This window comes from Sardina pilchardus, chromosome 21 (genome assembly GCF_963854185.1).
Source record: "Sardina pilchardus chromosome 21, fSarPil1.1, whole genome shotgun sequence".
Taxonomy (NCBI): domain Eukaryota; kingdom Metazoa; phylum Chordata; class Actinopteri; order Clupeiformes; family Clupeidae; genus Sardina; species Sardina pilchardus.
The window spans coordinates 6351642-6371095 of record NC_085014.1 but is presented as its reverse complement, the minus strand read 5'-3'; the positions used below and the strand labels follow the sequence as shown (position 1 = coordinate 6371095).

The window sequence follows — 19454 nt, the reverse complement described above, 5'->3', positions numbered from 1 at the left end:
TTGTACTGCTTTTTGTTCTGTTTAACTGACTCACTGATAATGATAGTGCGTCTGTATCACACACACACACACACACACACACACACACATTCTCGGTTCCTATGTTTTCTAACTGTTTCCTCCTTCCTTCTATAGGATGAACTTAACCAGATCATGGAGACCAACCTTTGGCTCAGACATGTGAGTATCCATACCATACAATGTCAAACTTGGCACAGCACTCACTCGTGCCCGTAGCAAGACAACTGACAAGTTTGAATTCCGTCTCAAATACTGTACACAAACAGACAGAGGTTCCTTCATCAATAGATAGAGTAGCTACTGTATATTATGTACAAAGATGTTAGTTATAGGCTGCTGTGCCGTGGGATCCCTGCCGTGCCCCATCTGATCAGTGGTTGGTTATTTACAGTAAGCATCTCATTCTGCTATTTCCACCCTTAATCTGCGCTCATCTCTGCTGTAACCTGCACCACACTGTTTAGGAGTCACAATGCTAGGCTAACATCCATGGTAACATTCGTGTCCCTATCGAAAACAGCCCTGTCATAGCAGTCCATATGACAGTATACTTATACCTTAAATAATTCATAAGGGAAAGCTTTTGGGTGAATTGATATCTGCAGCGCTTGGTCAGTGTGAACTGATGTTTACATCGAGCTGTATGACATCATTTATTATTCAGTATGAAATATTTTAAAATATTCATGCATATCTGCCTGTCTGTCTGGTGTGTGCTCCTTGTCATGCTAGACACTTCATCTAGTATTGCTGAGTCATTTCTATTTATGTTTTGTTATTTATGTCTCTGAGTGATTGCAGTGCCAAGGTCCTTTATAAGGTTTGTGTTAGACTTTGAAACACTTTGTGATTGACTTTTGATAGACAAATAGGTTTCACTGGCTTGTTAGTTACCATAGAAGAACTCCTACATGTGCTATAGAAAATGACTGCAGTGGCTTCCTCAACAAATGCAGTTGCTGTTCTTTTACAGAGAAAAGTTGTAGAAATTGTAGTCTATATGGAACCTTGAAACCTGAAAATGAGCTAAGCTAAAATCTAAGCTTTCACCTGTAGAGGCTTACAGTACAAAAAAAACATTTCTACTAAACATATCATCTTTCAGAATAGAACTCAGGAATCTTTTCTAGAACGTGTCAGATTCAGCTAGACATTCCACAGAGCTCTAGTTTGGCAGAGTTATCCTGTAGTCTCATAATACATTATGTGTTACACCATGAAAGAAGAAAAGAGATTGCACTGCATACTAACGCGTTCATTGCACCAATGTGTTTATTGCTCAGTGTTCTCCAATGTACAATATCAGACCAAGACTTAAATGAAAATGTGCAACTCACAGACACATTACTTTGGTGTAAGTCCTGTCTAGCTGGTGCTGTAATGAAGACTGTGTGTTCTCAGAGTGATGTCATGAGAGAGGCACTGCTTGGTCATAAAATAGCCCTAACAGAAAGCTATTAAGACCCTGAGCATTGTGAAAAGGCCCTGCGCTGACGATACTGTGTGTATACACTTGCGCTGATGAGAAGGCGTGAACCGTGCACCAGTTTCTCGTGGTTGACGTCACACACACACACACTCAGACTGGCGAGCCTCTGGGCGAAAGGAGAGTGTTTATTTGTAGAGAATCAAAATGGATCGTCACGCAGAGAAAATGACCGTCTGCACATAAAGGGTTTGATGTAGCCGCAGCCATAACAGAGCAGCTCCCCACTGTGCAGCGAGTGTTACTGAGAGAGGAGCCCTCTCTGTAATGAACGCCTCACAGGCTTTGGACGCCATTTGCATCTGAATGCATTTCCAGCAGCTTTATCAGCCTGTTAAAACAGATGCTGGGTTGAGGTTTGAAAGCAAAAGAGGAAGGAGTGGTGACAGACTCCCTCTAGACATCCCTTACTGTGGGAGTACCGTGCATACAGTGCAGATTAGGTGTTGATTCCACTTGATTGTGTGTATGTACAGATGAGAGGGGACAGACCACCCTCAAGACCAACCAAACTTGACACTGTACTGTATGTATTTGTTTGTCAGTAGACAATGAAATAGGGGGACAGGTTAACTACGGTGTGTGTGTGTGTGTGCGTGTGTGTGTGTGTGTGTGCGGCTGGGGTTAGTCCCTGCAGGGCTGTGTGTGTGTGTGTGTGTGTGTGTGTGTGTGTGTGTGTGTGTGTGTGTGTGTGTGTGCGTGTGCATGGCTGGGGTTGGTCCCTGCAGGACTGTGTGTGTCAGGCCAGAGTTTGTCGCTGCACGGCTGTGTGTGTGTGTGTGTGTGTCTGTGTGTGTGTGTGTGTGTGTGTGTGTGTGTGTGCAGCCAGGGTTTTTACGGTCCTCTCAGGACCAGGTCTGTGCTCCATCCCCATCCCCATCCCAGAGCTGCAGGTCCAGGGTCAGTCCTGCACATAAAGAAGAGTGTTTAGTGTTCATATGGGGTCAGTCCTGCACATAAAGGAGAGTGTTTAGTGTTCATATGGGGTCAGTCCTGCACATAAAGGAGAGTGTTTAGTGTTCATATGGGGTCAGTCCTGCACATAAAGGAGAGTGTTTAGTGTTCATATCCCAGAGGTGCAGGTCCAGGGTCAGTCCTGCACATAAAGGAGAGTGTTTAGTGTTTATATCCCAGAGGTGCAGGTCCAGGGTTAGTCCTGCACATAAAGGAGAGTGTTTAGTGTTTATATCCCAGAGGTGCAGGTCCAGGGTCAGTCCTGCACATAAAGGAGAGTGTTTAGTGTTTATATCCCAGAGGTGCAGGTCCAGGGTTAGTCCTGCACATAAAGGAGAGTGTTTAGTGTTTATATCCCAGAGGTGCAGGTCCAGGGTCAGTCCTGCACATAAAGGAGAGTGTTTAGTGTTCATATGGGGTCAGTCCTGCACATAAAGGAGAGTGTTTAGTGTTTATATCCCAGAGGTGCAGGTCCAGGGTCCGCCCTGCACATAAAGGAGAGTGTTTAGTGTTCATATCCCAGAGGTGCAGGTCCAGGGTCAGTCCTGCACATAAAGGAGAGTGTTTAGTGTTCATATGGGGTCAGTCCTGCACATAAAGGAGAGTGTTTAGTGTTTATATGCCAGAGGTGCAGGTCCAGGGTCAGCCCTGCACATGAACGCTCCCATAAAGACGGCACCAGATGAGATGACCCCTCTGCAGATTACTGTACAGTGTGGACCTGGTGTCAGCCGGCATGGCCACGCCTTCGTTAACACAGCAATTGTGCAAAATGTGTGTGTGTGTGTGTGTGTGTGTGTGTGTGTGTGTAGGGGGTCAGTAGTGTGGCTGGCCAAGCACTGCGTGATGTCAAATGGATATGATATAAGAACACACTTGGAGAGGCAGTAGCACTGCACTTGGTCTAATCAAGACTTGAACAGAAATGAGAACAGATGAGGCCGGGGAGAGCAAGAGAGAGGGAGAGAGAGAGAGAGAGATAGAGAGAGATAGAGAGAGGGAAGAAGAGAGAGAAAGGGGGGAAGGAGAGAGAGAGGGGGGGAAGGAGAGAGAGAGAGGGGGGAGAGAGAGAGAGGGAGAAGGAGAGAGAGAGAGAGGGGGGAGAGAGAGAGAGCTTTTCAGCTATGAAGGAGGGGTGTAAATTAAAAGCGAGGGAGAGGGGAGAGGAGGGCATGGCGCCCCCTGTGGGCGGGCTGCTGAGAGAACAGCGGTCCTTGGCGGTGGATGCCTGGAGAACTGTGTGTGTGTGTGTGTGTGTGTGTGTGTGTGTGTGTGTGTGTGTGTGTGTGTGTGTGTGTGTGTGTGTGTGTGTGTGTGTGTGTGCTGCTGCGCGAGCAGCGGTCCTTGGCGGTGGATACCTGGAGGACTGTGTGTCCCCACTGCTCTCCTCACTGGCTTATCCCCTCTTCAATGACACAGTCTAGCCGGGATGTCAGCCTTCAAGGATGCTGGAGAGTGTGTATATGTGTGAGAGAAAGTGCCTGTGAATGTATGTGTGTGTGAGAGAGTGTTAGTGTTAGTGTGAGTGTGAATGTGTGTGTGTGTGTGTGTGTGTGTGAGAGAGAGAGAGAGAGAGAGAGAGAGAGAGAGAGAGAGAGAGAGAGTATGTGTGTGTGTGTGTGTAGAAGGTCAGTGAGGGCACAGCTGGGAGAGACAGCTGAATGAAAATGTGATCAGCACCGTCCGTCTCGCAGTCACTTACAGTCTCCTTTCTCCTGCATGCCCCGGTACAACAACTCAAGTGTGTGTGTGTGGGAGTGTGTGTGTATGTGTGTGTGTGTGTGTGTGTGTGTGTGTGTGTGCGGCTTGTACAAAAGAGAGAGCTATTCTTCAAGGGTATGTTTGAGAGAAACCAAGTCAGACAGAAGATAGGAAGTACTGTAAGAGTGTGTCTGAGAGAGAAGACCTGTATATACCGTATACCGGTATGTAACATCATTCAATCATTCAATCATTTGTATCACAATGCAATGCTGCTGTTTTGCACTTCTGGTTAGACACATATTGCATTTCACTGTCTTTGTACTTGTACTCTGCACTATGACAATACAGTTGAATCTAATCTAATATAATATCATGTAATATAATATAATACAATATAATCACACAAATAAATGTAGCAATAAATCAATAAAAGGCGAACATGAAATCTAAAGTAATGAAAACAGATTAATGTTAAAACTTTCAAGAAGAACATTTCATTCTCTTTATTTTTTTTATAAGGACAACATACATTAATGAACACATCTGTAAATGTGCCAGTGTTACCCAGCCAGCTAATTTTCAACTGCAGTCCATTGGCAAGGTGTTGTAATAGTCATCAATAAACTTTCGATTATTCTTAAATGCCAAGTTAGTAATAAAATATCATCTTTGATCTTGCCCATTCTTAACTCATCTAGCTCATCAAGATCACTGTGATACTAACTGCACCATCCATCCTGTCTCACTCCAGATCTGGAAGGACTACAAGCTGAAATGGAACCCAAAAGAGTTCGGCGGCGTTGAGTTCATCCGTGTGCCCTCCAACCGGATCTGGAAGCCGGACATCGTCCTGTACAACAAGTGAGTCCACTCCTCTGTCCACATCGTGCTGTACTGTACAACAATTGAGTCCACTCCTCTGTCCACATCGTGCTGTACTGTACAACAATTGAGTCCACTCCTCTGTCCACATCGTGCTGTACTGTACAACAATTGAGTCCACTCCTCTGTCCACATTGTGCTGTACTGTACAGCTGGACTCATTTCTGCAGAGACTGTACTGAACTGAGAGACAGAGAAAAGCTGCTATCCACAGTCTACCTATCTACCTATCTATCTATCTATCTATCTATCTATCTATCTACCTATCTATCTATCTATCTATCTATCTATCTATCTGCATATGCACGTGCGTTTGCTTTGTTTATGGTGTGCCCACTTCAGTGGAAATGGTTCTGTGACGGAAATGCAGTCAGCGTTTAACAGCGCAAATCCAACAGTATGTGAAATTGTGCTGCAGTCTATTATTCTACTCACTGGCCATGTTGATTGTGCTGCAAATGGGTTTGAATTCAATCAATGTAACTGCTGTGGGCATCTCTCTATTCGTCCTCCTCTCTGCACCTGGCCCTGCCTGTGTGTGTGTGTGTGTGTGTGTGTGTGGGAGACAAACAGGCGGGAATGGAATTGCACTTTACACACATCACAATGAACATTCAAAGGTCTTCACATAAATGGATGCAGATGTTTTTAAAAAGACATTTTTAAAACACTAACTCCCTTTCATAACATGACTTAGCCTGCCTGTGGTAGTAGTTAAAATTTATTAATTTGAACACTTTTGTTCATTTGTTAACACAGGCCATTCCGCTGTACTCGTTGTTTACATGAGACTGTGTATGATTCTCTTCCTGTTACCCATAGTGCCGTTGGGGATTTCCAGGTGGACGACAAGACCAAAGCTCTGCTGCGCTACAATGGAGAGGTGACCTGGATCCCGCCGGCCATCTTCAAGAGCTCCTGCAAGATCGACGTCACCTACTTCCCCTTCGACTACCAGAACTGCACCATGAAGTTCGGCTCGTGGACCTACGACAAGGCCAAGATCGACCTGGTGCTCATCGGCACCACCATCAACCTGCGCGACTTCTGGGAGAGCGGCGAGTGGGTGATCATCGACGCGCCGGGCTACAAGCACGACATCAAGTACAACTGCTGCGAGGAGATCTACACGGACATCACGTACTCGCTGTACATCCGCCGCCTGCCGCTCTTCTACACCATCAACATGATCATCCCGTGCCTGCTCATCTCCTTCCTCACCGTGCTGGTCTTCTACCTGCCGTCCGACTGCGGCGAGAAGGTCACGCTGTGCATCTCCGTGCTGCTGTCGCTGACCGTCTTCCTGCTGGTCATCACCGAGACCATCCCGAGCACGTCGCTGGTGATCCCGCTGATCGGCGAGTACCTGCTCTTCACCATGATCTTCGTCACGCTGTCCATCGTCATCACGGTGTTCGTGCTGAACGTGCACTACCGCACGCCCAAGACGCACACCATGCCGCAGTGGGTGCGCGGCGTCTTCCTGGGCGTGCTGCCGCGCGTCATGTTCATGACCCGGCCCGAGCGCAACCCGCAGCGCTTCAGCAGCCAGCCGGGTCACTTCCTGTCGCCGCCCGCCCCGCCCCCGCTCCCGCCCCCACCCTACCCCTGCACCCTGCACTCCTCCTCCTCCGCCTCCTCCTCCGCCGCCTCCTCCACCCTCAACCCCTCCTTCCTCCATCAACAACATCAACAACAACAACAACAACAACAACAACAGCAACAACAACAACAACAACAACAGCAGCAGCAGCTGAAGCAGATGACCCTGCCGGCCAGCCTGCCCCGGCGCCAGCGCCTCTTCCTGAGCGCGGAGCTGTCCGCGCTGCACGGCCCCGGGGGGGGCAGCCTGTCGCTGACCTCTGACCCCGCCACGCTCCTGTGCCGCGAGGGCCGCTGCAGCTGCTGCTGGCGCCAGAGGGAGCTGCCCGGCGACGGCAGAGGGGGCGCCGCCGGAGGAGCGGGTACCCAGGGCAGCCTGGGCACGGTCAGCGGAGGCCTCGGATTGGGCGGCGGGGTCGGGGTCGGGGTCGGGGTCGGGGCGGGGGCGGCAGGAAGCCCCTGCTCGAGTTCGGAGTCGCTGGACTTGGGGGTGCTGACCCTGTCCACCCTCTCGCCCGAGGTCAGGGAGGCCATCGAGAGCGTGAAGTACATCGCCGAGAACATGAGGCTTCAGAACGAGGCCAAGGAGGTGCGTGGAGATGGATGGACGAAACGTGTGCTGACGCTGTGTGGGACGTGGTGGATGTGCTGTTGGATGTGGTGTCAATAGGCTCTTCTCAACGTCTCTCCTCGATCCTCGGTCCTCCGGCTCGTTCCAACTGATCTATAAAGACTGATGGGGCGGCAACAATGGGACAGTCTATCCAGCATTCTTTATAGATCAGTGGGAATAGTGGGAAAGTCTATCCAGTGTTCTTTATAGATCAGTGGGAACGAGCCGGAGGAACGAGGATAGAGGATCAAGGAGAGACGTTGAGAAGAGCCTATTGTGTTGGATGTGGTGTTGGATGTGTTGAATGTGTGGGATGTGATGTTGGATGTGGTGATGTGCGGATATGTAGGATGCGTTGTCGTTGTGTTGGATGTGTGGGATGACTGTTTTCCAGTTGTGAATTGGTGTCAAGCACTACAATGACCTGGGCACAGTGAATGGCACACGCTGAGTCATATTTGAGTTATGCTCTGTGCAAGGTTGTCTTTTCACACAGCATCTCACTAAGGATTTCCTGTCCCTTGTCTTCTCAATCTCTCTCTCTCCATTTCTCTATTTTCTCTCCCATCCTATCTTTTTCTGTCTCTCTCTCCATCTCTCTTATTCTCCCTGCCTCTCCCTCTTTCTTACACTTTCTCTCTTTCCTTCTGTCTGTCTTATCCTCTCTCTCTCCATCTCTATCTCTCTGTCTCTGCCACAGGTTCAGGACGACTGGAAGTACGTTGCCATGGTGATTGACAGGATCTTCCTGTGGGTGTTCATTCTGGTGTGCATTCTGGGAACAGCAGGCCTCTTCCTCCAGCCCCTGCTCCTTGGGGAGGACATCTGACCAGTCTGACCAGACCTGACCAGACCTGACCAGACCTGGCACTTTCACTCTCTCTCTCTCTCTTTCTTTCTTCTCTCTCTCTCTCTCTCTCTCTCTCTCTCTCTCTCTCTCTCTCTCTCTCTCTCTCTCTCTCTCTCTCTCTCTCTCTCTCTCTCTCTCTCTCTCTCCGTCCGAGCCAAAGCCGTACGCTTGCACTGCTTCACGGAGCACAAGTCCAGCTCGTCACCGCGCTGATCCAGAGTCAGTGGGGTTTTTACCTACTTTACTTAACCAGGCCGTGGTTGCGTCTCAGTGGTGGCTTACAGCAACAGCAAGCGTGATGGACTGAAGGAGGAGGACTGCATTTGAAAGGCTCAATGCCGTCGCGTAGCTGAGGAGGCTTGAAAAAAGCTTATTGGACAGGACTACCTGTTGCCTTTTCTTCTCTGCCACTCTGCTTAGGAGAGCTGCTGAGACTCATGAAACAGGAGTGCCTCCATCAAACTGCTGCGCAGAGAAGGTGTAGATAGAGGCTTAGAGCTAACAGCGCACTGTCCGCTATATTCATGGTACGCACTGTACCGACAGAGTAAATAACTCAACCTTACCAGCTCAGCTAATATTTGTGTGTACAATTTTATCTGTCTGTACGATTGCATTTCTGTGTGGTAAACTGTCGTGAACTTTTCTGTACATTGGAATAATAGTTTGGGAAGGGTACAGACGACATTGATAAGTGTTAAATTATCAAAAGTATTACGTTTTTGAGACTTTTCTTCTATTTCATTATGAACTACTGATTAATGAATTAGGGATGTAGTGACTCACTGCATTTCATATGCGGGTGGCCTTGAACCAGTATACACAAATACAAACAACAAAATCACAAGAGGTGAACATTACAAATTTACCCTCGTCTAAATACTGTATCTCACAAAGATGTAAAAAGTTGTACTTGTAATATAGATCACATTAATAAAGGTTTTTGTTTTACTGTAATAATGTTTTTCATCAATTCCCTACTGAGATGTCGGGGTTCCTAGTTAGTGCAAGTCAGTGGGGGGACAAGGTGCAGAAGTCAGCTATTTGATGCCCCAGGAAGCTTCATGAAAATGAAAATGTATAATGTGCTCAATAGTGTACATTGCTATGGCATTTATTCATAGCGAAAGTGAACGCTCTTCCAGCCAGACTTTTTACATCGTTCATCCATTACAAATGGCCAACAGCTGGGAGTCACATGGGATCTACAAGCGCAATGATCTAAGCTCTTCACAAACCCCCTAATTTCATTATTTGTATGGGTTCTTTATATTCAGAATTACTCAGATTTTCTATATTATAGGACGTCTTAAAGATGACAAATTACCAACCGTTTATATTAATATATGATGTAAATAGCTAATATGAGGTAAATATTTTAAATGTAAAAAAATCTTATTCAGCTTTCTGTTGATTTCGGTGCACCAAACCACATGCAATATGTGGACTGCCCACACATAGGACAACTAATATGCAAAGGCTGCCACCCTGTGGTTGACATTAGAAAACACCTCAAGTACCAAAGAGAGGGTTTTTTTTTTTAAGAAATTGAAAGTAAAAAGTTAAACAAAATGTAACCACGGCCTATTCAGAGAAATGCTGAACTGAAACAGTGTGTATTTGCTGTACACAGTTTAACATTGTAAATGTGTAAATTTGACCTATATACTGTATGGTGACAATATGAAACTGTGCAAAGAGAAAGTGTGAGATAGGATTTCCATACATTTTGTCACAGCCAGTACAATTGACTGAAATCTTACTCAGGTGTCACTGTTTTCACGTCACTGAGGACGTCTAAAGGATGTGAGAACTAGCAAAAGCAGGAAATGCTATTAAAAAGACAATGCTCACCTCTGAAGACCTTTTGCCACAGAACCCCATTTCCTCGTGCGCCATTTCAGGCCTGCCTGTTCTCAGTTTAGTCTGAGTGACAACTGATGTACCGGCTAGAGGTTTGGCTCTCACACACTGCCATGTTTACCCTACTCTGTGTTCTTGGTAAGTAAATACTCATGTTTTATTTTGAAAGTATAAGTTAGTAAGTATTGGATGTTGAAAAGTATTAGCACGTGCCCTTTTATCACAAGAATGTACTGATTGTATATATTTCTATACAGTTGCAGCTACTGTGACTGAAGAGCATCCAACAATGCCGCAGAGCACAGGTGTGTTATGATTATTACGGAGCAGAAAAGACAATTTGTAAAATGTCAGAAGGATATGCATTATTTAAATATCATTTTGTAATGGTTGCAGGTGGAGATACTGTTCACCCAGCGCGCATTTTTGGAGCTGCAACTGGTAAGCTTAGAGTTGGGGAAGACTTTGAAGCGAGGTGCAGCACATTTGAATTAACAAAAGGTGAACACGTCTTTGTTTACCTCTGCAAGAATGGAGTCGGTGTAGAAATGATAGAAACCAGAAAAGTGGACTCTATTTTCACTATAAAAAATGTCCAAAAAGAGCACACGGGAGACTACAGCTGTGTGTTCTCCAGAACACAACACCCTACGGATGTGAGAGGAAAAGGAGTAAATTCTATCTCCCTCCAAGTGACAGGTAAGAACTCTCATCATACTGACACACACACACAAAATAAATAAATACATACATATATATATATATATATATATATATATATAATATTTTCTTTTTTGAACTATAAACTGTGTTTTATAAAATAAATATTGATTAGTATAGCATGTTATTATTATTATTTTTATTATTATTATAGCATTATAATATAATATATTATATTATATATTTTATAATCTTTTATGTTATGGGTATGGTTGTATATAAAAATGTATACAGAGAACAAATTGGTGGGGTACGAGCAGTTACAGTAGGCTACTGACTGATTTTCTCTTGTCTGTCTCTGTGTAGATAAAGTATTCCCAGCACGTATTGGTACAAATGAGCCCCGTGTGACATCAGGGGCAGACGTGTATTTCACATGTAGCTCAACAGATGCCCCAGACTCTGTCATTCTCATGGCATTCCTGTGTAGGAATAACACCATCATTGATGTTGAACTGTGGGACTCTCAGAAGAGCCAGGCCAGTTTCCATCTAAAAAGGGTGCAGATTGAGGACACGGGTAGCTACGGCTGTTTGGTGTCTGACCGACCCATGGCTGCAAGAGAGTTGGACACGTGTGGAAAGAATTCAGTCTCTCTGCAGGTTGGCAATGGTGGTAATGGTGGCAATGGTGAGAGTTTTACAAAAATAAACACTGTTGTTCGGACAAGAGTCAGGCAATATGTTGTGTGTGACATGCAATGTTGTGTTGTAGTTTATCATAAGAAGGCTAATGTGTGAGAGCTTGGACCATCTATATTTACAGACAACACTTCTGCGCTGATGTTTTTTTTTATTTTTATCTGTTGTTAATCTCACCTATTTTATAGACCATTATATTATGCCACTAATATTATTTTGTCTGTGATTAAACATTTTAATATTCCAGATTATAATGTAGTGTATTTTTTAACTTTCCTTCTACATTGTTACACTCTAAATATATACGTCCAGTATTTGTGCAAGAAAAAGAAAGTGAATGTTTGATTTAGAAATGCTGACTGCGTCTGAAACTCCTTGGTTTCCAACAGGGGAGCTGAGTGAGGAGCCGCCTGCCTGTGTGTCCGGTGGAGGCTCCATGGCCCCCCTGTACCTGTTGCCCTCCCTCGTCCTGCTCGTGCTGCTGCTCCTAGTGCTCTGGAGGAACGGTACGCCCAAACTCAGCTCCTAGTCTCAACAGTTATCGGCAGCGTTCACTGGTATCATTTGAAAATATGCTCCATCTCTATCATGACAACTATCTCTGAACTTTTATGTTCACAGGGATACACAAGCAGATGAGGTAAGATACAGTAGCATCATTTGGTGCATTCTGGTCATTTCACCTCTTGCTTTCATATTAGCATCTACCTATGATTAGCTACACAAGAGAACAGATGCAAAGCCCTCTACATTTGTCTCACCACTTTTATTTTAGATTAGCTTTTTTGTTATCATTAACACGTATTTTGTGTGGAAATTATTCACTCACCGTCATCATCTAATTATTGACAGAGGTGGTGTTCGAGGCTTTTGCATCTGAACTCTTCAAATATCTTGGTTTCAATGTTATTTTTGTCCTTCGGTCATCATTACATTACATTTCATTTGGCTGACGCTTTTTAACCAAAGCGACTTACAGAATCGTATAGTCAGTTTCCTCTGTTTTTATCTACCAAGGGACATGGGAAAAAACATATTTTCATGTGCACCCGAATGTTTTGACCCTTATGTTGTCCTCAAATCTTACCGACGTTCGTTATCCTTGGGGTCAATTTGACCCCAGCTAAATAAACTCTCAAAAATGATTGAAATTATTTTTTTTACCCAGTTTTTTCTTTGTGGTAGGTACTTAACAAGAGTGTAATAACCACCATCAAAAGCCCTACAAAACAATCCCACCCCCCCACACCCCTTTATGAACCCTGGAACCCAGGCTGGCAATATTGCCCATCCAGTGCCAGTGTTTTTACTTTTTCAGACCTGCCAAAATAACTTATATGTAATATGTACTTGTATATGTAATAATGATAATAACTACATGTTCTCATACTATTACAATAATAATATCCATAATGTGTCAAATATTCATTTACCTCATGTTTCATAAAAATGGGGTCAAATTTACCCCAAGAACACCAATGTAACAATTTGTTTTTACAGGACATTGTAAACATATTTTTGTGCAAATCTCATGTTTACTCTGTTGTACCCTTCAAGTGAGGAAAAGTCATGAAACTTGAAGCAAAACAAAAAAAGTCAACCATACCGTATATGTTATGATGTTTAACATCGCTTGGGGTCAAATTGACCCTAAGGACAACATGAGGGTTACGTTTCAAGTTAGTGGAACCCAGATAGTGTCACCAGACTGTTATAGCACACATAACATTCTGGTGAACACCAGAGACCACAGGAAACTTTTTTTGTCCATGTCTCTCTCTCGTATTGTTTCCACAGGTTGTGCATTTTATCTGTGCTCACACGGCTTTTCTTGTAAACGCCATCCCTTACTAAATCCCTTAACAGGAACACACTGTTGTACACACATCTCTGTGCTGTCTGTCTGGTGTTTAATGTTTATTTAATGTTTATTTAATGTTTATTTAATGTTTCATGTCCAAGATCTCCACAGGTCACATCTGAATATGCACATTTCCCGCCACTTGCACAGACCTCAACAGCGCAGAATCATTTTGATCTTAGTAATACAGGTGAGGACCAATCCTATTTTAAGCTAATTTCCCAAAAAGTAAATTTTACGATGATAACAAATTGAAATTGTACATTTTTAATTGGTAGCAAAGCACCGTAGTAAGGTCAGAATATGTATGTAGGATAAAGTATACACTTGAAGCACAACTATGTATGTAGGATAAAGTATACACTTACTTACTGTAAGGCACAACTTGGCCACATCACAAACAAATATGTGAAGTACAAATGTCCTCTACAGTGTCTGTGCACGTCCCTGGTGCTAACAATAGATCCATCCCTGGTGCTAACACTAGATCCCTGGTGCTATTCATTTACTTTTATTTATTCTTATTTCCATTTTCCATTTTATTTTATGTCTATGGTCTTTGCTTTTACTATGTTTATGTTTGATCTTATTTTATCTATTCTTTTTTTGAATTGTTTTACTTATTTTATGTTTTTACTTATTTTATCTTTTATGATCTTTTAATTATTTTACACCTGGACTTTTGGTTAGTTTTAATGACTGAATGAAATTATGTTTTGACTGAGTGACTATTTATGTATTTGTGTGAAGCACTTTGAATTGCACCAATGTATGAATTGTGCTATATAAGTAAATTGCCTTGCCTTGCCTTGCCTTGCCTTGCCTTGCCTTGCCTTGCCTTGCCTTGCCTTGCCTTGCCTGGCCTGGTGCTAACAGTATTCCTGGTGCTAACAATTGACCGCTGGTGCTAACAATAGAGCCCTGATGCTAACAATACAATAGATCCCTCTCTGGTGCTATCCCTGGTGCTAACAGTAGATCCCTGGTGCTAACAATAGATCCCTGGTGCTAACAGTAGTCTCATCTAATGGAGTCATGCTACTGCAAGACTACGTTATATGTCACTCCGCAAACCTTTTTACTAGACTGCACTTCTATGCCGACTGGGTGCCATTGACTTTGTACCTCTGCTCTGTGCGTTGATAATAAGGTTGAGTCTAATCAACAACATCCCACTCAGTTCCCCCTTTCAAAACCTACTGCAGATCTTACAGGTGCCATCAGTCAATGCATGTTTTCTGTTTCTGTTGTGTGTGTGTGTGTGTGTGTGTTCACAGGGCTACAGATCCCTGTGCAGTAAGTCACGCATCATAACACATGTCAGCAATACAGTACTGTATATGACCTGCATACAATACAAAGGATTTTTATTGTTGTTGCATTTATTGGACTTTGTGTAATGTTACTGTGTTTATGATCTAAAACCTTCCAGAACATTTTACGCAATTAGTGGACAACCTGATGTGGGTGAGACTGATACAGGTACGCTGCTTGTGCTCTGACATCACCCTTTAGAGTATCGTGCTATTGGTCTATTTTCTCATTCCAATATCTTGTCATCCTGTAGCCGTGTCCTTTGGGGGGGTTGGCTTCACTATGTCAAAGTAAATAACTCTTGTAAGGCATTAACTGGGCTATAAAAATCATTACATGTCTATGCTACTATTGAGATGGTCTCTGTAGACAAATGTTTACCTTTGCATTGCAAGTGTGGAGAGAGGGAACAGTCAGTGACCGTTTGAGCAGTCGCTCCGTTACCTCACTCCTCTTCCAATAACCACCGTCTTGTGTGGAGAATATGGCAAGCCATCAATGCCACTATTATGTCTAGTTCTTCCACATTTCAAGATAAAAGCCTGTTGTTAATAGTGCCGTTTTCACAGTTTGTACAGTGCAGTGCTATTATGGCGTGCTTAGAGGCGACCTGGTGAAATGTGGGGTAAGATGTGTGAAACCACGCTGCTTTTTACGCCGCTCTAAAGCCCTCCCACGTATGCGCTCTGCTGTCATTTTAAATATGTGTCTGCCTGCCATTGCCAGCGTTTTTATCTTAAAACGTGCAAGAACTAGACGTGATAGTTGCGTTGTTGGCTTGCCGTAGAGGAAAGCCTGTACAAGCCTTTACAACTGTATTACTACAGTATATAGCAGACACCAGGGTATGAATACTGTGGCATCCACTTCTAATCATACAGTGATGCAGATAGCATACATTTTTGGTACCAGGGGGAGAATAGTTCTAGTTCGGAGTGACTATTTGCACACATGGTGGTAAAGTTAGCCTTGGCCATGCAGCTGGGGTATTCCCACCCTGTTTGATGCATGATGCATGCACGAAAACATCTGTTTTTTATGAAAGAAAGTTATGAAGAATTGAGAAAAAATTTGACAAATGAGTGTTCTGGTGGAAAACTGGTGTGATATTTTCATAATCTTTGTTTAGTGAGTTAAACCGTCAGTTTGTTAGTGAACAGCAGTCTCAGCATTATGAAGTCGGTCAGGTAAACTCTAATGTAAACAAGTTGCCTGCAATCTTCCAAATGTAAGTGGAAGCAGCTATGTGGTCAGCACAACAGTGGAGTCTGGGGTTTCAATTCCCTGCCATTTATTTTGATTGCAGTTGAGAAAAGCAGCTTTCCATTTCTAAGTGTAAGTGTGTTTGTGTTGGCCTATCAATGCCTCTGCAGAGAAGGCGCCGTTTCTTTCCACCTTGTTGTGAAGCAGCATTATTATGTACACCAGGGTGCAAATAGCACACATTGTGACTTACGCCGGGGTGTAAAAAAACCAACCCTCATCAGGATGTAAATAGCACACATTTGTATAGGCCTACACCAGGGTACGAATAGCATTCATTGATATTTGTACCAGGGTGGAAATACCCTTTGCCATATTTAGAATATGTGAAGTGACCCTTTTCACCCAAAACCCTTCCCTCAAAAAACTAGAGATGTTTCTGCTAATGGAGTCAGCAAGACCACCCTATTTTTATTTTCCTTTTCTTTTAAAACTTTTGCACGTCTGGTGTCATTGGCTTTGTACCTGATAATACGGTTGAGTTTGATAAACAGAACAAGGAGCCCAGTTCCTCTTTCCCACACTGCTCTAGATCAGGCTGGTGTCATCATCAATGTGTTTTGTAATACTGAAACCTGTGTGTCTCCCTGTGTGTGTGTGTGTGTGTGTGTGTGTGTGTGTGTGTGTGTGTGTGTGCGTGTGTTCACAGGGCTGCAGGTAGCTGTGCAGTAAGTCACGCATCATAACACATGTCTGTCAGCAATACATGACCTGCATACAATATAAGGGGTTTTTGTTGTTATTTTAATGTTTCTGTTAATAAGCTATAAAACTTTCCAGAACATTTTACTCATCTACTGGACAGCCTGATGTGGGCGGGGCTGATACAGGTAAAAGACTTGTGCTCTGACATCACCCCTTAGAGTCTTGTGCTATTGGTCTATTTTCTCATTCCAATATCTTGTCATCCTGTAGCAACGTCACACGACATGCAACAAGATCAAGGAGACGACATGTAAAGATTTATTTCTCTCTTTTGTTCCTTCATTTCTGCCTTTTTTCCTTTTATGAGAAAATAGTGTAGCTTGTGTTACTGTTTGACTGTATGGATGTTCTTCATGTTTACTTTCCTTGTAGAAGCCCCTATGACTGGAGTGAGATCTCTGAAGATGAAAGTTATCAGGGTGAGTCCACCACAAACATGCCTGTTGCAATATGCAACGTTTGATGCAATATACAACGTATGATGCCGTAATGCTGGAAATCTACACTACCCTAATCTACACTAACATGACCTAGTCGTACATACCTTGAGTTTTTTTTAATCAATTCAAATGTTATTTTATTTATATATATTTTTTTAGATTAACGCATCAGCTAAATGGCTAAATGTATGTGACTGTAAACCTTACAAAGTGAAATCAGATTAGTTAAACTCCGGAGCACAAAACAAATAAGTGAATGTTGAGTACATAAAGTGATTCTCTCTTTTCTGAATAGATGTAGTCACATACCAGGAGATACCGGACCTCGAAGTAAGACTTTTTTGATTTACTTTATATTTTCAATCAATCTGTCATTTTCACTGAGTAATCAATCAATCCATCCATCCATCCAATCTGTCAATCTGACATGAATCAAATTTATAAATTCAGCATGGTAAATTATTAATCCCACTGTCAGGAGAGTTTCCTTGTTGAAGGAGTTCAAAGTAAAGTTACTGTCATCGTTAATTTTATGTAAAAATTGATTAAAAAGTAGAGCAGTGTGATGTCTTTTACAATGTCAAATATCTGATTCTAGTAAAATCAATGATCACAACAGCACAATATTAACAAAAGCTGTACTTATATCACCAGTTGTAGAATGTGCACATCCTTTCAGCTCAACGGCTTGAACTCTTGTGTGGGTGTGCAGCCAGTGCACATACAGTAACCACACACACACACACACACACACACACACACACACACACACACACACACACGTTCTCATGCGTGTCTCTAATATAGTCTCCACACCTTATAACATTAACAGACTCAGGAGGAGACTAGAATAGCAGCGATCAGTGAGTGACTCTGTTTCCAATTCTGCTTCAGCTGCAAATTAGCCAGCTCCAACACCCTGGCTCATGTGTGCAAATGTGTTTATTTTGTTTTGTTCACTTTCCAGCAGACGCAGACCCCGGTCAATCATTGGTAGCACCCCGAATAAGTGCGATGTACGCAACATCCAAGAGAAAGAAGAAGCCCAACTAGACCTACGGAGCTGCATCACTCTACACAATCTCTATTGTTTAAATCCACTGTAACGTTTTGTAATAACGTGTGTAATGGTCCATGATAATGGACTCTTGTATGGACTCTCGTTGTCAGTTGATTTGACAGTTAAATGGATTTTTTTTTACACTGAAATGCACTTTCTTCAGCCAACTTTCTTTAGAAACAAAGCCACAAGTTATAACACAGTAAATCGTATGATCCTTTAGTTAGCCTCAAGGCTCTTGATCCATGTTTCAAATTTGGGCGTCTGAGCACTGAATGCTGGGGCAGTAGAGGTTCTGGGCTGTGTCTGGAGATTGCTGGGCAGTAGAGGTTCTGGGCTGTGTCTGGAGATTGCTGGACCGCAAACTTCAGAGATGGGGGTGGTTTCCATGGAAACATGTGACATACAGGCCTGCACTTGTATAGTTTAGTACTTAATGCACTTAATGAGTGTACTTCACATAAGAGAGTAGCCTACAGTACATATGGAGACTTTACATACAGTACGAGTGTACATACAGTATGCAGACTTCACATACGGGTGTAGCCGTCATATGCAGACTTCACATACAAGTGTACATACAGTGAGGAGAAAATGTATTTGATACCATGCTAAAGTTGCCTAAAAAGAGGAATATAAAATCGTCATTTGACAATTGATCTTAATGTCTTAATTCAAAAATTGAGTAAAAATAAAACCGCTAAGTACGCCAATTTTCTTTGTGATGGAAGAATGTTTCGTAAATAAATAAATGTTCTTCCTAAATGCTAGGGGGAAGTAAGTATTTGACCCCCAATGTAACCCTATGGGAATTCAACACATAGGGTTAACATAGGGGCGGGCAGATTTTTATTTTTTAAGGCCAGCTATTTTATGGATTCAGGATATTATGCATCCTGATAAAGTTCCCTTGGCCGTTGGAATTAAGATAGCCCCACATCATTACATACCCTTTACCATAGCTAGAGATTGGCATGGTGCTTTTTCCAGTAGGCCTATTAGCCTGTTTGATGCTCATTGAGCTCAATGCAAATCAAACAGGCTAATAGGCCTACTGGAAAAAGCACCATGCCAATCTCTAGCTATGGTGAAGGGTATGTGATGATGTGGGGCTATTTTAATTTCAAAGGCCAAGGGAAATTTATCGGGATGCATAATATCCTAGATCCATGAAATAGCTGGCCTTTAAAAATAAAAATCTGCCTGCCCCTATGTTAACCCTATGTGTTAAATTCCCATAGGGTTACATAGGGGGTCAAATACTTCCTTCCCCTAGCATTTAAGGAAAACATTTATCTATTTACGATACATTCTTCAATCACAAAGAAAATTGGTGTCCTTGGCGGTTTGATTTGTACTAATTTTTTGAGTTAAGGCATTAAGATCAATTGTCAAATGATGATTTTATATTCCTGTTTTAGCAGGGTATCAAATACATGTGCTCCTCACTGTATATAGGTCTGGAAAAAATGAAG

The 19454-nt window shown here is 43.2% G+C and overlaps 2 protein-coding genes across 4 annotated transcripts in view; both read left to right on the top strand.

Moving 5' to 3' along the window:
- Window positions 1–8113, top strand: part of LOC134068658 (neuronal acetylcholine receptor subunit alpha-3-like) — a 14095-nt gene extending 5982 nt beyond the window's left edge. The window contains exons 2-6 of the mRNA XM_062524354.1: window positions 136–180; window positions 4917–5026; window positions 5870–6713; window positions 6837–7238; window positions 7963–8113. Of these exons, the coding sequence (XP_062380338.1) occupies window positions 136–180; window positions 4917–5026; window positions 5870–6713; window positions 6837–7238; window positions 7963–8091 (1530 nt within the window). The 3' untranslated portion in view covers window positions 8092–8113. The remainder of the gene's footprint in view (window positions 1–135; window positions 181–4916; window positions 5027–5869; window positions 6714–6836; window positions 7239–7962) is intronic.
- A 1876-nt stretch (window positions 8114–9989) lies between these two features.
- Window positions 9990–18648, top strand: LOC134068909 (uncharacterized). 3 transcript variants are annotated; one of them, XM_062524719.1, is made up of 16 exons: window positions 9990–10113; window positions 10233–10280; window positions 10372–10674; window positions 11002–11325; window positions 11726–11842; window positions 11958–11976; window positions 13299–13387; window positions 14475–14493; window positions 14630–14679; window positions 16424–16442; window positions 16555–16604; window positions 16690–16729; window positions 16852–16898; window positions 17215–17249; window positions 17752–17782; window positions 17890–18648. In XM_062524719.1, the coding sequence occupies exons 1-16, from the start codon at window positions 10053–10055 to the stop codon at window positions 17970–17972; spliced, it is 1335 nt and encodes a 444-aa protein (XP_062380703.1). In that variant the 5' UTR covers window positions 9990–10052; the 3' UTR covers window positions 17973–18648. The 3 variants fall into 3 exon arrangements, with proteins under 3 accessions (XP_062380703.1, XP_062380705.1, XP_062380704.1); XM_062524721.1 differs by lacking the exon at window positions 17752–17782; XM_062524720.1 differs by lacking the exon at window positions 17752–17782 and having other exon boundaries at window positions 17887–18648.
- The last annotated feature ends 806 nt before the right edge of the window (window positions 18649–19454 follow it).